This window comes from Astatotilapia calliptera, chromosome 6, assembly GCF_900246225.1.
Source record: "Astatotilapia calliptera chromosome 6, fAstCal1.2, whole genome shotgun sequence".
In the NCBI taxonomy this organism is placed as follows: Eukaryota; Metazoa; Chordata; class Actinopteri; order Cichliformes; family Cichlidae; genus Astatotilapia; species Astatotilapia calliptera.
Window position 1 is genome coordinate 31,609,594 of NC_039307.1, and position 19,613 is coordinate 31,629,206.

The window sequence follows — 19,613 nt, forward strand, 5'->3', positions numbered from 1 at the left end:
CATGTATTCTGGTTCTGTTCACATGGAACGGCATCTCCCTTGCAACCAGGAGAAATGGATCAAAACCTATAAAAAAGCAAGGCTGGAGCGCACCTGCAGCCCTGTAGCAACTTTGTCAATATTTGTGGAGGAAAATAAGCAGTGAATGAGAATTTTATGAATGAATGAGAATAGTATTATATCGTTAGCAATGTATTGTGATAATATCATATCATGGGGTGTTTGGTGATTCCCACGTCAAAGCCAAGCACTGAGGTTGGCAACCTGCGGCTCACGAGCCACTGTACCGTAACCGTAAGCCTATTTATACATTTACTATGTATCATTAATACATGTACATTAATCTATCCTGTCCTAATTACATGTAACATCCTTGTTACCCGAGATTGCTGCTCTTTTTCTCCCTTCATTTGGAAGGAGCCACAACAGCGCTTTTGAAGCTGAAGGTTGCTAATGGCTGGCCTAGCCAATAGCGAGGCTCTAAAAGAGCCAATAAGCGACTTTAGGTCAGTTATATGAAATGATCTTGTCTTCTCAGTAAGATGAGGTCACATGCTGTAAGTGTGAGAAACGACAACAATGAAAAGTTTGATCAGTGGAGTTTAATCCAGTTTGTTATTTCATACATGTATGCTGGTTTGAAAGAGACCAGTTTCACTGTGTGCACTCAACCAAGAGCAGAGAACCGTTTCAGTAACATTCAGTCCATTCTGACTTCACCTTAACAAATGCTTTTGAATCCCTAATGAATCTTTTTAGGTGTTTTGGTGCTTAAACATACTGCCCTGTGACATTCATCAACTGTATAGAGATTTTCCTTTTTTGCTGCAATGGGAAGTTTCTACTGCAGAAGGTGTGTCATTATAATGAAATGATTGCTGGCCATCTTTGAATATGACAGACCACGTGTGGTGTAAAACCAGCAAAAGGTAATTCACTTGTCCTTCTCATAAAACAAGACACGAGTTCCTTCTTTAATATTATGAACAGCAGGTAAATATTTAAAGCAACGGTGTCATCTTGCAAATAGTGCGTTTCACTGTTGTTTCTTTGCTATGTAGCAAAATTGCTCTGCTATGTTCATTCTCGCAGTGTTCAATCGTTTCCCTGAGTCACTGACCAGGTTTCTGTCTTCTAATGTCCATGTAATTGTGTTAACTATGGAGGGACAAGGAAAATGAAGTGTGGTGTGGTCTGGCCACCGGCCTTACACTTGTTTTATTTTATTAAGCATCAAATATTTAAAATGGGGTTTAAAAAATGTTTATTTTTAAATTAATACTGGGAAATTTTTGTTGTTTTTTTTTTTTTTAAACAAAAGAAATGGGACACATCTGTGTGGGCTCCATTAAAGCTGAATGATATATACAGACCTTTTCCCCATTTTCAAGAAAGACCTTAGAGTTTCTCAGTCAAAGAGTGGTCCGATTGCATTAATAAAGCATGGCTCCACGGTAGAAGTTCAGGTGGCTTAGCTGGCCTGCCTGCAGTCCAGACCTGCCACATTATGAAACAAAAAATAAAGAAAGAATAGAATAGAATAGAAAAGAACAGAAAATATGACAGAGGCTCTGAACTGTTGAGAAGTTCATGGTCTACATCAACCTAGAAAATATTTTGCTTCCAACACAGTTCAAAGAGCATAATTTATAGATGAGCTTATGCAATGCAACCCACGATTTGTAAGCAATTTCATTTTTTTGTTATTTAGGCTTTATGCATTTCTTTATGCGTTGGGTGTCAGAATGTGTGGCAGCTGATGTGATCTAGTTGCAAAATGGTCTCCAGTTTATTGTTAGTTTCACAAATGTGAAAGACTTTCTTTATTTTAATGAAAGATTCATTAGGGAATACAAAGATGGCAACGCTTGGAACTCCAGTCTGTATCAATCTCTTCCCAAGAGCACAACAATTCAGGTACTTCTAGACATAAGCTTGTTTATGACACGTCATTCTCAAGATTTGATAAGTCCAAGTATACAAAAGTTGTTTAAATTGGCATCTAATGCTCACATACCATCAATATAGTTTCATCAAAACCACAAGTTTCCACTGTGATCTTATTTTGAAATAAGCTTATACCACGTACAGTAAATAACCATTCATGCTGTGGTAATCATCTCTGAGAACCGCTACACATTTACAGATGTCCAAAAGAAAAAGCTCGCCTCTGCTATATGTATCACATGGTTATGGCTATCTTTCATCTTGCAAAACAAATGTGCTTTATCCACCCACTAAGAGTTACTGGTAGAATTAACGTCATACACAACGAAGGTCCCGTCAGACACTCTGACGTGAAGGCATTTTCTCTGTCGTTTGGCTTTGTGTAAAAAACTGGTGTTTTACTTAAGGGGAGGACTGGCTAGCAATCGGTAATTTCATGAAGTTTTTCAGGAAACAACTATTTTCTTTCAAAAGAAAAAAACATGTTTGTATTTTCAAACAATGAAAGTGTACGTAAGGAGACTTTTTAAAAGTAACTAATCCTTGAGTAATTACAAAACCTTCCTCTGTGTCAGTGTGCTGCTCCTGTCTCAAAGTTGTGCTGTTGACACTTTCGTGCACATGAAGGGGAGTACAAATCGCTCCAATTTCTTTTTTTCTATTTCTTGTAAAATCTGAGGCCAACAGAGGTAAGGTGTTTTTTACAGGCCTGTCAGTGTGCACGTATGTTTTTCGTGTTTCACTTCAGTTTGACTGTAATTACAGTGTATTTAGAGTGTTTTCATCATCCATGTGCCACTGTGTGTACTGGATCTCACTTGGAAGTGACAGCCTTCTTAGTAACACTTGCTCTCCTGCTTCCTCCACCTCCCGCTCCTCCTCCTTGCCAGAGATGGCTGGGGATGGTGAAGGCGTCCACGCTCATGCCCATCGTTTTAGAGGGGATGGCACTAAACTGCTTCCTGTCTGAGCTGTATTTGTAGATGGACTCCACCTGAATGGAGCTAACCGTCCGTGGGCCCACCCCAGCCAATCGCGCAAGCTCCTGGGTGTCAGGGTTCATGGTGTAAACGCCTCGAAACTGGCAGCTGGAATCGCGGAAGAGGATGAGGAAGTGGTTGGCAGGACTCTTCTCCATTTCCTGAAGTTGGAAAAACATGAATAAAAGATGCAGTAAGCACATGTTGCATCTGTGAGTATGGTCTACACCAGGCATGTCTAAAGTCTGGCCCGGGGGCTGATCACAGACATCGGTCAGATTTTACACGGCCCTCGCTCCTACCTTTAAAATGCATTATTTATGGCCTGCCACCACTAACAGAATTAATAAAGTGTCATTTCTTCTCACCTCAGTGTAGCAACCTCAGTAAGTCACTGAGCTACTGATATTCAGCTTCAGGAGATAATTCTGTTATTCTACTCTCTATATGTGAATGAAAAGCAGATTTATTTTGTTAAGGCTTCAAAACCAGATCACCATAATGAAAATGTTTGTGTTAGTAAAGTAAAATGTAAAAAACAGCACAATGTTTATGCTTCAAAAAAGGACGTGAAGGATTATGGGTGATTTTAATAAATATGGCGCCTACAGTTACAGAAATAGCAGAATTCACAATGAGCTTGATTAAAAGTGAAGTAAAATGAGTCCTCTACCTCAACAATCTTGTTTTTTTGAGACTCGTTGACCTTCCCTGCGAGGCAGCAGCGAGAGAGCGCGTTGTGAATGATGAATTTATTGGACTTGAAACTTGGTTCCTTGAAGAGTTTTGGACCTGAAATGTAAAAAAACAAAACAGACACGCTGGTTTTTGCAGACCAACTACAGCTGAAAGCACTTGGCTATTGCTTACAAGTACAAAGGAACCGAGTGATCGCGTTGGACCTGCTTAACGTTGTACCTGAGTATTCTGGGGCAGGTGAAGTTCCATTTGAACCACTCTCCGAGTCCTTCTCTCCATTTGTCAGTCTGCTTGGTGTTACACAACCTGAAGGTGAATCAGGGCGGGTGCTGCAGAGAAACCAAGAGTGCCCTGGTCGCATTATGACATCATAATAGACAGCAGAGGTAGGCAGATTGATCCAAATATCGTTAGTATCAATATGAATGTTGATACTGTATTTAAAATCTCGCTGTGTTGATAAACTGCCCTATAAGACGCTCGTGAAAAAACAACAAATTGTTGCATTATTGATGTCAACAGATTTGCCAGCATCAGGAAGTACAGGTAGTATATTTTCTAGCATGCCGGCTACTTCCTGATGGATTGGAGCAATGTATTGAACATAGAGGATAGAAACAAACTAAATTATTGAAAAACTATAAATAAATCTGCAATCCACAACCAGAATTTTCTTTTCTGAAAATTTTGAGTTAGTAAGTTAAATAACTCAAAGGTAGGTATCAATATTTAAGTTAATAAGAACAAAAACAAATCCTATTTTTTCTGACTTTCTAACTTTATCACTGGAATTTCTGATATTTCACTCGGATGCAAACACCTGGCCAACTAACCAATGCTGCAATTTCTTAAGCTATGCTTGTGCTGCTGCGACCTGACAATGCAGCAGTGTACCTGCGGAGTCGCTTTGTGGGGTCACCACCATTGTTTCCTGGTTCGTCTGTGGCTGCCAGGTTGAGTGAGGAGTGAGAATAGACTCTGGTCAACTTAGTACCTGGGGAAGCAAATGGTAGAACATAAAAATATTTCAGTCATTCAAATAGTGTAGAAATACTTTTTTCGAAACTATTTTGGCTTTACCAGTCGCTCCCTTGGCGGGACTCAGAGATAGCTGCGTTTCCTCTCTGGTCATGCTGCGAGGCCGGGAGCGGCTTTTCTTAGTGGGAGTTCGTCCTTGGTTAGTCGATTTTTGCTTAAGAACTTTGTCCAGGTCCTCCATGAGTCTGAGTTGTTGCCGCCATGCGTACTCCCCCCGTGTAAAATCTCCACGGCGAGCTGGAGTAGCCGGAGGTGTAGGAGAAGGTGAGGTCGTGGCTGCAGGAGGTGTGCTGGAAGGTGATGCCGCTTTTTTTTCTGAGGATGCTAGTCTAAACCCAACCAAACAAATTTAGGTTAATTTTACACACGTGCAGCTCAAATTTGGACTTGTTAATCAACAAATTCAAGAAAAGCAAATCTGTGGGGATTTACTTTGTATAGTTGCTTTCACAAATTTATAGAAACACTACCTGATTTCCCTTTCTTGCTCATTCCACTGTCTCCTCTTCTTTAGTTCCTCTGTTCTCTTCTGCTGTCGTTCTAACAGTACCGCTCTACGTTGAGCCATCTCCCCTTCACTGTGAACCTCGTCCTACAAACAAAGAAGCATGTAATTCATGTGCATCCAAAATACACTTTTCCTTGTCCATTCTCTTTTGCAAGAACTCACCTTGAAAAAAAATCCAATTCCTCCTTTGGCTCCCACTTCGTTCTGCTCTTCACCTGGTTCTAACATCTCCGCCTCTCTTGCATCTCCGCCTTTCGATCCAATTTGTTCTTTTGGCACATCGCTGTCTTCTATTGCCAAATTTAGTCGCTCTATTGGATCCAAAGGTTCGGCAGGGAGTCGTTCTGCAGGTTCCACAGCGGATTCTGTGTGGTCGCTCATGGAATCGGAGGAGAACTCCTGCCCCTCATCAGTTGGTTCATCGCTTCCCCCCTCTGGTCCCCCAAGAGATGATAATGATACTTCAATCAGGCTGCATTGCTTTCCCGCACCCGCGGCTCTTCCTCCTTCACCTCCTGTGCTGTACGCAGCAGACATGGACAAAGTCTCACTTTCAAATGAGCACTCAGAAGGAGCACCAGAGCTGCTCCCTCCAGCAGCTCTTAGACGATCTTGCCTGGGTTGCGGCAACCCTCCAATGACCCCTGTGTCTTCCTGCTCCAACTCCAGGCTAAACTGGGTGGGTGTTTCACTTGAGCCTGTGTCCGAGGTGCTCTCAGCGGCCTGTGGCTGCTGGGTAGCCTGGGGAGACTCCTGGGGAGTCCGGGGTCCACCGATACGGAAGGAAGAAGAGGTCTGTACCTGACACTTGCTGGGCGACACGCGCCGCAGGTGTGGGAGTGTGTCCACAGTTTGGGTTGGTGTCAAGACGCGATTGAGCGGAGGGAATTTAAGTTCGGAAGGCCGTGGGTGAGGCTGGTGTTGGATACGTGGATGGTGTTTGGGGCTACGGGGAGTGGACTGACTCTTAGTGCGAGAAGCTGGGCAGGAGGAAGATATAATAGTTTTTGGTGATGTGGAAGAGGAAACAAGATGAGACCGGCGTGATGGGGAAGAAGCAGATGGAGCATTGGAACCAGCAGGAATCACCCAAGCTTTACTGGTAGTCCTGGTTGGGGTTTTTGTCGGAGTTCTTGGTGGTGTTTTTGTTGGAGTGTGAGGAGGGGTTTTGGATGGTGTTTTGGTATTACTTCTAGTTGTTGATTTTGGAGTTGTTCTGAGCATATTTTTGGGTCTTTGGTTGCTCATGAGTTGCTGTTGCTGCTCGGTAAGTTTCTGCATGTCCTTCTGTAGCGACTGCAGAGCCTCACTGAGTTTCTGCACCACCTCGTTGTATTCCACTAAAACGGCTTCCCCCACTTTCTCTGTTCCTTTTTCTATCTCTGATCCTTTCTTACTTTCAATAGAGAATGTGACCTGTTTCTCTAACCGCGGAGGATTGGAAACAGATGGCTTTTCTTTCTCCTCCTCCTGTTTCAGTTGTTCCTCCATGCGAGTGAGACGCTCATCAAGGGTCAGATTATCATCCGCTGCCTCACCTCCTCCTTCTCCTTGCTCTCTTTTCAGTTGAAGGAAAGCAGTTTTTCCAAGCCGCTGCCTGTGCTTGGCAAAAATAGCTTCGATACGTCTTTTTTGAGCTTCGATGCTTTTGCGTTTTTCCTCAAGACGAACTCCCAGTTCCCAGGCCTCAGAGCCAGGTTCCGGACCTCTGGGACCTGGGCTGTCCTGGCACCCTACTGCACCTGCTGGGGTGGAGGGTGTGTTTGGAGTTGCTGGGGTTGTTGGAGTCTGAGCAGAAGCCGACTCTTCCCCAGTAGCAGCAGGGTGTCTTCTTCGGTTGTCTCGTCGCTCAGCAAAGCTCGTCATGCGTGGACTGTTGCTGGTGCTGTGGTTTCCCTGACGACCGCTACTGGGTCGTATGTTACCCGGGGCGTTTCTGGGCATATCGTCCGATGCTTCCGAGGAGTCGACGCTGCCATCTCGCAGTACAGAGTCGTCATCACGTGACATATCAGAACGTCCTGACCTCTCCCGGCTTTCTCTCCTTCCTTGCCTTTCATTGCCGCCCACTTCTCCTCCAACTGGCCGGTAGAGGATTCCGGAGCGACACGGAGCAGAGCTGCTGAGCTGGGGATTATCCTCTTCAGGCGAGTGCAAAAAGAAACCTGCTGGAGCTCCTTCAGGACGTAACCTGGGCTCTGGCCTGTCTGCCAAAGCTCCTTTCCCACCTTTCTCAGGTACCCTTCCCTTCTTCTGGTCTTTGCTGCCCGGTCTATGGACGACCTGCATCGCCTCCTCAATGGTCGGCAGCTCTCCCATTTGTGCAGTGTGTGCATATGGACCCCAGGAAGAGCGCTGCGATGGGGCTGAAGCGCTGACCAGGTGGCTGAGATCCTCCGGAGGGCTGTACGGGACACGAGTCATCCCTGCTGATGTCATCGGGGACGTCATTGCCGGGATGGCGGTGGCGAGGCTGTCAGTGCTGACGGAGCGAAAGACAGAATCTATTGGGTTTCCCATGACAATGTCAACATCACTGTCCAGGCCAAATGGGATGCTGAAAGTCACTGCTGACAGAGGACGACTGCAGAGAGGTGGGTGACAACGGAATGATGGATAAATGGATGAGTTGCACCAACAAGTATGGAAAAGCAGAGTCCACGGAAGCCAAAGTAAGAAGATTAAAAAAATTAAGATAAAATATGAGAGCAACACAACACTTACGATAGAAACCACATAAAGGGTTTAAGGATATCTACCTGATTTGTTTCTTTGTCCAGCTTTTGTTTTCTGCAAAGAAAATAACTCATAAGTCTCACACAACGGCTAATTGCACGCAAATGCAAAATAGCAATAGGCATAAAAGATGCGTGCCCAGTAACTGTTACCTGGTGAAACTGGAGAGGAGATGGGTACAAATGGTTGTTTAAAGATGAAAGAAGGAGAACCGCTGAAAAGGGACAACAGTGTTACACAACACAGCCAATTTTTGTCTGTGGCCCATCTGTTTGACTCAACAAATGGCTTGATTAGGTCCTGTTTGACTGTATTCAGATTTATTTCAGTTGAGTGTTATTTCCTACCCTGTAGTAATTTGGGTTTAGTGACTGGTCTTTTTTTTAATAATATTTCTAACCACTTTTTGTATATGTACTTGTATGTGTGGCATGCTGGTACCTGTTGCTGTTACCAGTGACGGGACTAATACAGTCAGTTAACCCTGAGACATCTGAAAGGTACAGAATGCAGTGTTACAGTCAGTGAACAAATGTGCACAAAGCCAGTAAAGCAAAGAAGTTCTTATTAACGTGGTGAAGTCACAAACCTGTGAGGTCAATGGGCTGTACGGGCTGGACAAAATCAGGTTTCTTGATCTCAAACCACTCCAGCAGCTCTGCTATGAAGCTCATGATGTTAAGCTGAGGAAAAGAGTGTGTTAGCGTGACATATGGACATTATGAAGACAGCATCAGCACTGAATACATTGCTTTAATGTCACGCCTCAGATTCAAGATAACTATATTACTATAACGATAAGATAGACCTTTCAGACATAACATTATGACCACCTGCCCAGTATGGTGTTGTTCCGCTTTGCTGCCAAAACAGCCCTGACTTGTTGAGGCACGGACTCTACTAGGCCCCTGAAGCTGTGGTATCTGCACCAAGATGTTAGCAACAGATCCGTTTACTCATGTAAGTTGCAATGTGCCTCCATGGATCAGACTTGTTTGTCCAGCACATCCCACAGGAGCTTGATTGGACTGAGATCTGGGGAATTTGGAGGCCAAGTCAACACCTCAAACTCACTGCTGTGTGCCTCCAGCCATTCCTGAATCATTTTTGTGACAGGCCATCAGGTAATGTCATGCTACAATGCTTAGGTACCTGGTACGAGTCAAAGTAACATCCACATGGATGTTAGGACCAAAGGTTTCCCAGCAGAACGTTGCTCAAAGCATCACGTTGCCTCTGCCGGCTTGGCTTCTTCCCTCACACACCATCATCCACTTGATATAAAAGAAAACGTGATTCATCAGACCAAGCCATATTCTACCATTGCTCCATGGTCCAGTTCTAATGTTCATGTGTTCATTGTTGGTGCTCTCAGTGGTGGACAGCGACCCTGACTGGTCTGCAGCTATGCAGCCGCATACACAACAAACTGTGATGAAGTCTGTACCCTGACACCTTTCTATCAGGGCGATTGTGGCTTAAGAGTTGGGAGTTCGCCTTGTAATCGGAAGGTTGCTGGTTCGAGCCCCGGCTTGGACAGTCTTGGTCGTTGTGTCCTTGGGCAAGACACTTCACCCGTTGCCTACTGGTGGTGGTCAGTGTCCGGCAGCCTCGCCTCTGTCAGTGCGCCCCAGGGTGGCTGTGGCTACAATGTAGCTGCCATCACCAGTGTGTGAATGTGTGTGTGAATGGGTGGATGAGAGGTTGTGTAAAGCGCTTTGGGGTCCTTAGGGACTAGAAAAGCACTATACAAATACAGGCCATTTTACCATCAGAACCAGCAGAAAGTTATTTGGCAATTTCGTAATGGACTGGTTCTTATACAGTGCTTTTCTACTCTATCTGATATTAGGCATGCAGACTGTAGCAGATCGAACCAACAACCTTCCAGTTAGTAGGTGATCCACTCTACCACCTGACCTACAATAGTTCGTCTGTTGGATCAGACCACACAGACCAGCCTTCACTCTTCACATGCATCAGGTGGCCTTGGCCGCCCATGACCCTGTTGCTGGTTCACACATTTTGACAGATACTGATCACTGCAGACTAGAAACACCCAACATGAATTTAGATGCTTTTTAAACCCTTTTTAAAGTTTAGCAGACGCTGTGGCCCAATCATGCAGCCATCACAATATAGCCCTTCGCTCAAATCTGTACCCTTGCCCATTTTTCTCTTGCTAACCCATTAACTTTGAAGCCAAAGTCTTTACTTCCTCTCTAGTATATCCCACCAACTCACGCTATGATGAAGAGACGATCGGTTTAATTCACTTCACCTGTCAGTGGTCATAATGTTATACCTTTTCGCTCTAAAAGCTGGCTTCTGTTGCCCTCTAGTGGTTTAAATTGAAACCAACTGGTTTACATTCAGACCACAAACATTTTTCAGCCTATAGAAAGGATTAAGTTAGGAGTAAACACCCATACAAAGTTTCTCTGTTAACTAACAACAGTTTAATGTCAGAGACCGTGACGCTTACATGCAGAGTCAGTGGCGCGTAGAGCATATCCTCCACAGCAAGGGGGCAGCAGCTCTGCAAGCTGCTCTCACAGAACTCTTTGATCAGCTGCAGGTTGTAGAGAGAGTCAGCTACTGACATGGTATCCTTCAGACACACATCTGGAAGGAGTAAACAATGAAAAACAATGGAACAATGCTGCTTCCAGATGTTTGTCAAAGAACTTTAAATATATTTGCTTCAAATCAAGATAAAAGATGCTTTTTTTAAAGGCAAAATCTAAATAGAGAACATGAGAGGCACTATTGCGTTTTGTGACTATACTGATGTACTAAAAGTTACACGAAATGCATTAACAAGCAACATTTACAGGAAATTGTATTTTAAATTACAGCCCTATCACTTAAGCTGTTGAGTATTTTGAAGCGCACATTAACTAAATATAAATATTTCATCATCCTATCTGTACATCTATGCACATCTATGAATGTGTGTTAGTGTCTGAGTTAACGTGTACCCTCTAGAGGCAGCAAGCTGGGGCAGTAATAGTGCAGCACAGCAGCTATTGCGCAGCCGTTAGACAGATCTTTGACCGCAGAAACCAGAGGGAAAGTGGGAGTCAACTTAGACTGCACTTTGTCCTTCCTATAGCGGATCTGGATAAGAAAAGAGAGGGAAGGAGAAGAAAATTGACATAGGGGGGAAAAAGAACGTTTTGCAAAAAAAATAAAATAAGTGAGACTAAGAGTATACAGGCAGGGAAACGGGTTGTTTTTAAAGGGATTCAGAGAGAGACTCAGAAGTAGCAAAGGAAATATAAAATCAGCCAGCGTTGTGTTTCCGTCAGACAAGAAACAAAAGCATTGACTTAAAGTGTGAAGCCAGCCAAACGCCAGGAAAAACTGCAAAGAGAAGAAAAGCCCATAGAAACAAAGCACAAGACCAATGATGCCTCAAGTTTGTACACATATAGACACAGCAACCAGAAGGTGCAGTGCAACAGTTAAAAAGGGACATTGCAAACAAAGAAAAAAGACTGAAAGAAAGACGTGAAAAGGAGGATGTTTGTTTTTCGGTGTCCATGCAGTGGTAATGGGCACTGATGACACTGTGAGCCTTTGCTTCTAATTGGCATTGATTAAATGAAAAAAGTAAAAGAAGAGAAAGAAAAGGTGAGTCTCGCAGCTCAGACGCCGCATCAGTCTTTGACGTCCACATGAGATAAACAAACCCAAAAACAAGGCATCTGTAACGTAAGCTGACTGTTCCACAGCCTTGTTGGAGCAGGACAAAGAAGGCGCGTTCAGCTTCAAAGGGTAGCACGCAGTGGCGCCGTGCCTCCTATAACAAGGCTCTGTAACACACAACGATAACTATGGAGAAGTTGTGTTAAAGGCTAATGAGTTTTAAAGTGATCCATCCAGCCTCGAGGTTGGAGTGGTGGTTAGCTCGCAGTCAGCTGTACGGTCAGTCACTGGTCGACAGCGTGGTAGGTGAGGTGTGGCGATTGGTCGGTTTGTCGGTCAGTCGAGTGCAATGGTACGGGAAGCGGGGGTGGGGGGAGAGGGTGAGAGAAGAGCGAGGTGTTATACGTTACCACTGGCGGCTTATTCCCCGACTCCTTCAAACAAAAAGCGATAGCATGCTGGATGGGGGATGGCAGAGAGAGGGAAACAAGCATAAATGACAAGGGGGCCGCTCATCATGGGAACCGCCACACCAAAAAACGTCTGCTCAGGGGGGAGAGGACAGAGCGATGGAGGAGGAGGAGAGGAAGGGGACAAACCAAGGGAGCACAGATGTCTTTTAATAACCACTTAATAAAGGTCACTTCACCTCTGTCGCCTCCTTCTTCAGCAACTCCTCCTCCACCTCGCCTCTAAAAATCTGGCTCATTTTGAGATGAAACTGATGACTGAATGTAGCAACGTCAGAAACACCCAGTGTCCAAAACAGCATCAGTTGACAATAATAAGGAGTTTCGGGACATAATGGGGCAACAGATCGGTCAGCTGGTATTAAGATAAGTCTACTGGACACTTTTTATGAGGAGACAGGTAAAAGGTATGTGTGGGCATTTCCAGCAGGCACAATAATGTCAGCCGTAGCAGATGGACAGACAAAGAGGACAACAGAGAAGAGAAGAGTACACTTACGGGGACTAGTTTCCAGTACCACCGGGTGGACTGACACTGCCAGAGATCAAGGAGTGACAGAAACAAACCGAGGGGAGAAAACAGAAGAAGGGCAAGGTCAATGTTTAAAGCTGCAGCAACATAGCAATGAGGCACATACATGCTTTATTACAAGTCATCAAGCATGTGAGTATTTATGTGTTTGTTGGCGGTATTTTACCGAGTCCTGAACAGGCTGCAAGTCTGTGCAATTCTGTGACTTAGGCGGCTCTTCTTCTTCTGTGCTTTCTCTTAGCTTCTGGTTCAACTGCAAATGTAAGACAAACACTATTACAGTAGAACTCACATGATTTCAAAGTTACAATGTTTTATCACAAGAAATTAAATGTTTCTTAGCCAATGCTAGCTAACGTGCTAGCATTAGCTGATAATGAAATTATAATGATAATTTCTTTAGCTTAATTAGCAAGTTTCACTATCCCAGCTGTCATGGCGTGAGAGATGGGGGACATCATGGACTGTAAACAAGTCTGCCCATTTTACAAGATTCGTTCATTCCACGAGTCAGAAACAACAATTATCCAAGATACGTTCACAGGCTAACAACATGTGATTGACACGTCGTCCTCCCCTCTCTTGTCACGCCCAGAATCAAAACACCATTCAGTGATTGTGGAAATAGTGATGCTTTAAACCAGTAGAAACCAGTGGTTGTCATCATAGTAGTTATGTCCGTCTCTTGACAGCATCCATCTGAGGATGAAATGGTCATGTAAATCTGCATAACTTTGAATCTCAATACAATTTCATCTAGTGAGGTTTTTTTATGTCTTCTCTGCTACAAAGACCAACGCTTCTTTGTGTCAGGTTGTAAACGTGTTTATTTTTGTTGTAAAGCTGGACATTTTAACAGTCGGTGTGGATTGATTCGCTTTTGGAGCTAACCTCAGGTTGCCACTGGAGACAATGCAGAGTCTGTGGTATTTCAGCATTCAGATTCTCATGACTAGTCCTGTCAGTGATGTTGTGTTATGTGTGATAACTTAATCTAAGGCTTTAAACCAATAAAAACCATGAACTGGGACAGAAGTTGAATCTGCTGAGACCAGCAGAAATCACCGATGTTGTGTTCTCACCCTGTTGACCCAGAAGAGCAGTCCATTCTCCCACGGCGCTCCAACACCCATCTGCTCCGCCTCCACCGCCATTTTCACCTGACCCACCGTCTCTTTGGTAGCCAGTGACATCAGCGAGTCAATAAGGGCGAGGTGGGCTTTCTGCACCAATCAGGGAGAAGAAGGACCATTTAAGCACCTGAGTAGCTGGTATGACTGAGACTGAAATGTTGGCACAGTTGGAAAGGCCAGTCTGAAGATCTGACTCTTTTCCTTCCTGTAAATGATCCAATCTTACATTGGAAACCTCCTATAAAAAATGTTTTTAAATTGTATTTAAGTGACTATTCAAATGCTACCTGAGATGCTGAAAGCATTCAACTACTTGCAGGTTGAATTTAAAGTAGAAAATACGCCATCATACAAATACACAACACACACCGTTTTAATAGGGCTACTGCTAAGGTCCTCCTCTGTGACATCGGCATCCTGGACCTTCGGAGCGAAACCTTTCTTAATGAGGAACTGCAGGAGGGCAGAGTTATCAGCTGGAGACCCCTGCGATGCTGGCTGAGAGACCCCGTGTGCCTGGGCAAGCAGTGCCTGAGCTCTGCAGTAGATCTCCGGGGAGAGAAGCAGCTTGGAGACAGCCGGCTTGAGGTGCTCTTGTTCATACTGGTCCTTATAGAGCGGATCGCGCAACTCCACCGGAACGTTCTCTGAAAAGAAAAGGACATTCTCACTTTGGTTTTTGGAAGAAGAGTCCATATTAGCAAATATTAGCAGCCAACAGGTCTTCTCCTGTTGGCTGCTCTCTTTAGGGGTCACCACAGTGGATCACCTGCCTCGCTCTCATTCACATGGTGGTCAGAGCTCACTTCACAGGCCAGATTTACTAACACACTGTTCCATCACAAACTGGGTTTTTGTTGGAATTTACTAAGAGAGCACAGTGACAAGAGGTGGGAACGTAGAGCTTTTTGCAACTGACCCTGTCGCATTTGTGATTCTGGAAGTTACTCTTTCAAGGCACAAAATATAGAGAAGGGACTATTTAAATCAAGCAGATATTCTTAATTGTACAGATATTTAACACTGAATCACACCTATTACAAGGTAGCTGTAGCTAAGGAGGTAGAGCAGGTCATCTGCTGATTGGAAGGTTGGTAGTTTGATCCCTGGCTCCCTTCAGTCTGCATGCCAAATATCCTTGGGCAAGATACTAACCCGAAGTTCTTTGCTGATACATCCAATGGAGTATGAAAGCTAGTTAAAAAGCATAGAAAAAAACGTATTTGAGATTTGACTTCCACGCTATTTTGGCCTGTTCAGTAAATCTGACCTTAAATCTTCTTACAATTAGCATATTAGCTTAATGGATGCTGCTAGCATGCAAAGGTAAAGAGAAAAATTCTTTATGAAATATTTTTAACTGCCAGTTTGACCAGTAGCAGCTTTTGAAAAAGAGGTTTGAGATTAAAGCACCAACTTCTAGCTCCTCTTTACACACCGATCAGGCATTACATCATGACCACGTGTCCAATAAGGTGTTGTTCCCCTTTTGCTGGAAAAACAGCCCCGACCTTTTGAGGCATGGACCACTGAAGGTGTGCTGTGGTATCTGGCACCATGTTGTTGTCAACAGATCCTTTATCCTGCTGAAAGAGGCCACAGCCAACAGGGAATGCCGTTTCCATGAAAGGGTGTACCTGATCTGCAACAATGCTTATGCTTAAAGAAACGACGCTAGATGCAAAAGATACAACTGTGTTTAGAAATTCAAAGGACGGTCACTGAATGGTGCAAGCTGTACACTCATCTATTATCTCCAAGCCGAGATCATTGAGAATAAGAACTTGTCCACTTTATACAAGAGCTACATCTCTTAGGTGCATGTGAGCCGATATATATGAGGAGAAAACACTGAGCTTTCCTGTGCTGTGCTCTGGGAACGGTAAAAACTGCCAGATGGAATTCTGATGCAGAGAAAGGCTTTATGAAAACACTGCCCAATGTAAAATAAAGGCCGCAGCAGTCACACAGGCTGTTTGCAGCCAGCCTTGTCACATAAACTGTGGAAAAATATAAATAACTTATGGAACACACTGAAGACGTATTCCCACAATGGAAATCTGTGACGGAAAGCTACAGAATCTGACTGCAGGAGGCAATAATGTCATCATCTTCATGTACAGCTCAGCTAGGTTACCCAGACAAGAGAGTGTGTGTTTGTGAACATGTCCAGTCCACTAGGAGTTGGTCAGTTCATAGACACATACACACTGTGACCACAAAAACACACAATTCCCTGACTGACCCATATTCCAACTTGGCATGATCTGGAAGACTGGAGTAGATTTGAAGGAACTCTCAGAGCTCGCATGACTTCCGTTCACTCTGCAGTCAGTCCCTGATCTCTTTAAGTCTCTGCCATTATTTTCTACCCCCTCACTTCTTGATCCGTCCACACACATTTTCAGAGTGACCCGCAATGAGCGCCACAACTACTCTCCACTGTCGTAAGGCTTACTTATGTAACTGAAACTCCTCCTTCCTATGCTGTGGCCCATTTCTCTGAGGAGAGGAGACAAAAGATTTGACGAGCACATCGATTACACTGAGCACACACTGCAGTGCAGTGTGACACACGCGCACTGTTTTTGGGGTTGGACCCCTTTGCCTTTCAGACTCTGTAAAGAGAGCTGGGAGGAAACAGGACTTCGGTCACTATGGGAACGATGAAAATGGAAAGTGGCCATTTGTCCCAATCACAGCTGAGGCAATGAGACTGGACTGCAGAGTAGGGAACATTACAAACAGGACTGTGGAGCTATCCATTTAAATCTTTCTACCACAGTGCAAACACGTGTTTAGGGAAGCAGATATGGATTATTTTCTCCATGGATTGACCTGCTAATCATTCTAAAAACAATGAACAATGTCCAGGATAGATTTCCAGAGCCAATCTCAGACTCTTCAGATTGTTTCCTTGTGCAACCATTATCCCAGAACATGAAAAACATCCTGTTCTATCAAAGAAAAGCAGAATATTCCACGAGTTAAAATGGGAATTTGTAACATATAAGCTTGAAAACTGAGAGAAGGTACTAATGTGCTTGAATTCAAATGGTTCCTCTGTTTAGACGAATTTAAATTCATGTTGAGTTAAAGTCCACTCATCATTTCAGGGTTACATTTGCTGAAATTGATGATTTCCTTACTACCAGGGAAACCTATGAATGTCTTTCAGGACATAAATTTAAGTCAACATTATTTTGGGTTGCATCTGAAAAAGTTGAATGGTTGCTAAATCCCCAGCACTCACAGAAGGTGGTTCAGTTCTAGTTGGTGTAGACCAAACACAGAGCTAAAACTGATGTGAACACATACGCATGTGGTGACTCTCGGTTTGTCACTTCTCGTGAGTTAGAAATATTTTATTGATGATGCGTGACTCCTGCTCAGACAGGACAATCCTGCCAAAGAGGACTGACTCTCAGTGAGGCCATTTCCTGGTTAAATAAAGGTCACGGAGTCTTTCCTAGAAGACTATTACCTAACTTGACTTGGAAACCACATGATACCAAGAAAAAAAATACAACTGGTTTCATAATGTCTCTGTTTGTTTTAAAGTGACACAATCATTAGATAACAGCTCTCTGCGGTCCTGTCCACTGTTTGGGTGGAATAATAAACCTCGTCAGTGTGAGGACTGTGACCGGTGCATGAATCTCATGTGCGGCTTTATTAGTGCCATTTTCTTCGGGGCTTCCATTAAAAATTCGACAAGACACCCCAGTGGACATTTTCCAGTTGACGGATAACAATGAAGCCTCCCTGCTGAGAGGCTTACAGCTCATCTCTCCTCCTCTCTGCTGTCCTGCACTGACGGGGAGGCCAGACACAAATGTGATATGAAATTCTGTCTAAAGCCATTACTGCAGCAGATAACCTGGATTATTACATGCGCAGGTTTACTACTGCTTAGTTAGCCTGCTGTGTGACATCACTGCATTAGCCAGCACAGTCTGAACCTTCCTACATGCACATTATGTGAGATTGGGTCTTGTCACATTTATCATGCTAACAGGAGGCCGGAGGTAGCCACAACACTAACCAGAGCAATAGCAGCTGGCAGGATAGTGAACTGCTTCAAAATCAAATACGGTTTTGTTTTGGTCGGTTGGTCTGATCAAATGACAAAACTGCTGATTGCAGACCCAGCCACGCAGCATGATGTCATCCGATACAGAGCAGGCATAAAGTGCACAAAGACCAAAGCTGACCTAACATTTCTTTCACAGTGTAACCAAAATCTAAACAACGTGGTCTTCGTGAGAGGTGGTTTAACGCAGCAGGATGCTGCACCTACACCTGCTTACAGCATTCAGAAACCCTCTGCATTCTTTGGCCTGTTAATGCAGGGAGGAGGTGGCACTTGTGCCGGGTTTATTCAGAACTTCTTCAGGGAATGAATGCGTGTGGTGCAAGAAAGCCATCCATTGTCTTAGCAGCCCCACTGTGTCACCTTCACCACACCGTGCGTGCGTAACAGTGACACAAATATTATGCGGTCTTGACCCATTTAGAGCAGGCCCACGCATGAGCTATACATACACATTTCCCAAATCCACAAAAAAACCCAACAAATAAATTTGCCCGTCGTTACAAATCTCTCCACAGGCCTGACTGAGCCCGGCTCTGACAAAGGCTTTGTTGTCCGGTTCCTCCACGCATCACGCACCACTGAGGAGATTCCTTCTGACAAGCTTCGTGCTCACGTCAAATAATTGGCTAATATGATAACCTGCACGCGCTGTGGAAACTGCACACCCGATAGAGGGGGGAGACGCTGGCCCAGGTTGACCACGAGCATCGTCGGGGCAGAGGATGATAATGATGGATGACGCGGAGAAGGGCTTTCCTTTGAAGGCAGATAGCGGGGTTAGACGGACTCGGAGCTGCATATGGAGCGGGATACAGCGGGATAAATTATTAAGCGCCCCACCCAAGATGCGCCTCAGCTGTGGGTAGAGGCTGGAGGGTACCTGCAGAGCCGTAGGATTTCGACAGCAGCCACCGAACGCTGGCGCAGATCTTGGCTCGATTGAAGTCGTACTGGTCCAGCGGTTTGATCTCCGGCACCGAGAAGGTCTTCTTCATCGCGCTGGGAGAGTCCACCATGGCTGCGGTGTACCGCACCGAAGACACGGAGGCAGCAGCAGCAGCACCGGGGAAATGTGAGGAGGAGGGATGGAGAAGGAGGCGGGGGAGGAGGGGAAACGGAGGAGGGCTCTGCGATTTAGACTGAAGACAAACAAATGAATGATAATAAATCAGTTATCACAAACAGAGGGTTGATAATAGAAACGTGGTCTGCTGACAGATTTGTTTCTTTTAAAAAATAAATGTCACACTGGTGCCACCAAGCCGGCTCCACGCCCCCCTAAACGTCACAAATTAGCCAATGAGGATGTTTCTCAGATCGGCGATGCTCTCCGCAGCAGCACAAACAGCACTAACAAACCTCCGCTCCGGTTCACAAGAGCACATTGATGGAATTACCCGACGCCACTTTTCAGCCTGTAGACTCGGCATAAACGCGAGTAACAGCCTCCTTCCTCCACACGGCGGCGCCCTTGAGCAAGGCATCAACTCGTTCACTCACACGATCACTCACTACATCTGGAAAGTATTCACAGCGCTTCGTTTGTTCCACATTGTGTCATGTTACAGCCTTATTCACGTTCATTTTCACACCGTATTCTAACGCAGTAACCTCAAAGAGAAAGTGAAAAGTTTGCGTGAAATTCTTGCAAATTTTACCCAAGCGTCACACAAATGAGTAGCTTTACTATAGCCTACCGAACCAAACTACAGAAACAAACAAAAGATTTTATGATAAAAACAAACTGAAGCACTCTGACACCCCCATGAACCTGTGAACCGAGGGCTAGACCTTACATAGATTTGTCACCCTAAGACCCTTAC

General features: G+C 44.6%; 1 protein-coding gene across 4 annotated transcripts; it reads right to left on the reverse strand.

Annotated features, from left to right (window-relative positions):
- Positions 1-1,276: 1,276 nt before the first annotated feature.
- On the reverse strand, positions 1,277-19,228 carry LOC113024519 (calmodulin-regulated spectrin-associated protein 3-like). Of its 4 annotated transcripts, none has more exons than XM_026171669.1 (19): positions 18,671-19,228; positions 14,064-14,341; positions 13,644-13,784; positions 12,728-12,814; positions 12,529-12,564; positions 11,970-12,017; positions 10,890-11,028; positions 10,394-10,533; positions 8,498-8,591; positions 8,350-8,401; positions 8,061-8,122; positions 7,932-7,962; positions 5,335-7,756; positions 5,135-5,256; positions 4,707-4,993; positions 4,521-4,620; positions 3,846-3,955; positions 3,601-3,719; positions 1,277-3,088 (listed from the first exon to the last, which is right to left on the reverse strand). In XM_026171669.1, exons 1-19 carry the CDS (start codon positions 18,804-18,806, stop codon positions 2,762-2,764), a joined length of 4,731 nt encoding a protein of 1,576 aa, XP_026027454.1. In that variant the 5' UTR covers positions 18,807-19,228; the 3' UTR covers positions 1,277-2,761. The 4 variants fall into 4 exon arrangements, with proteins under 4 accessions (XP_026027454.1, XP_026027453.1, XP_026027457.1 ...); XM_026171668.1 differs by lacking the exon at positions 18,671-19,228 and adding an exon at positions 15,940-16,484; XM_026171672.1 differs by lacking the exon at positions 11,970-12,017.
- Between the last annotated feature and the right edge of the window lie 385 nt (positions 19,229-19,613).

What these genes read in the sequence shown, in the direction of transcription:
- LOC113024519 (XM_026171668.1), bottom strand. Translation starts at nt 16,096, where the DNA reads ATGTGTGTGGACGGATCAAGAAGTGAGGGGGTAGAAAATAATGGCAGA. An exon ending in TGCAGCCTGTTCAGGACTCG is followed by an intron (nt 12,565 to 12,727) that starts GTAAAATACCGC and finishes GATCTCTGGCAG; the next exon opens with TGTCAGTCCACCCGGTGGTA. An exon ending in TCCCGCCAAGGGAGCGACTG is followed by an intron (nt 4,621 to 4,706) that starts GTAAAGCCAAAA and finishes TTGCTTCCCCAG; the next exon opens with GTACTAAGTTGACCAGAGTC.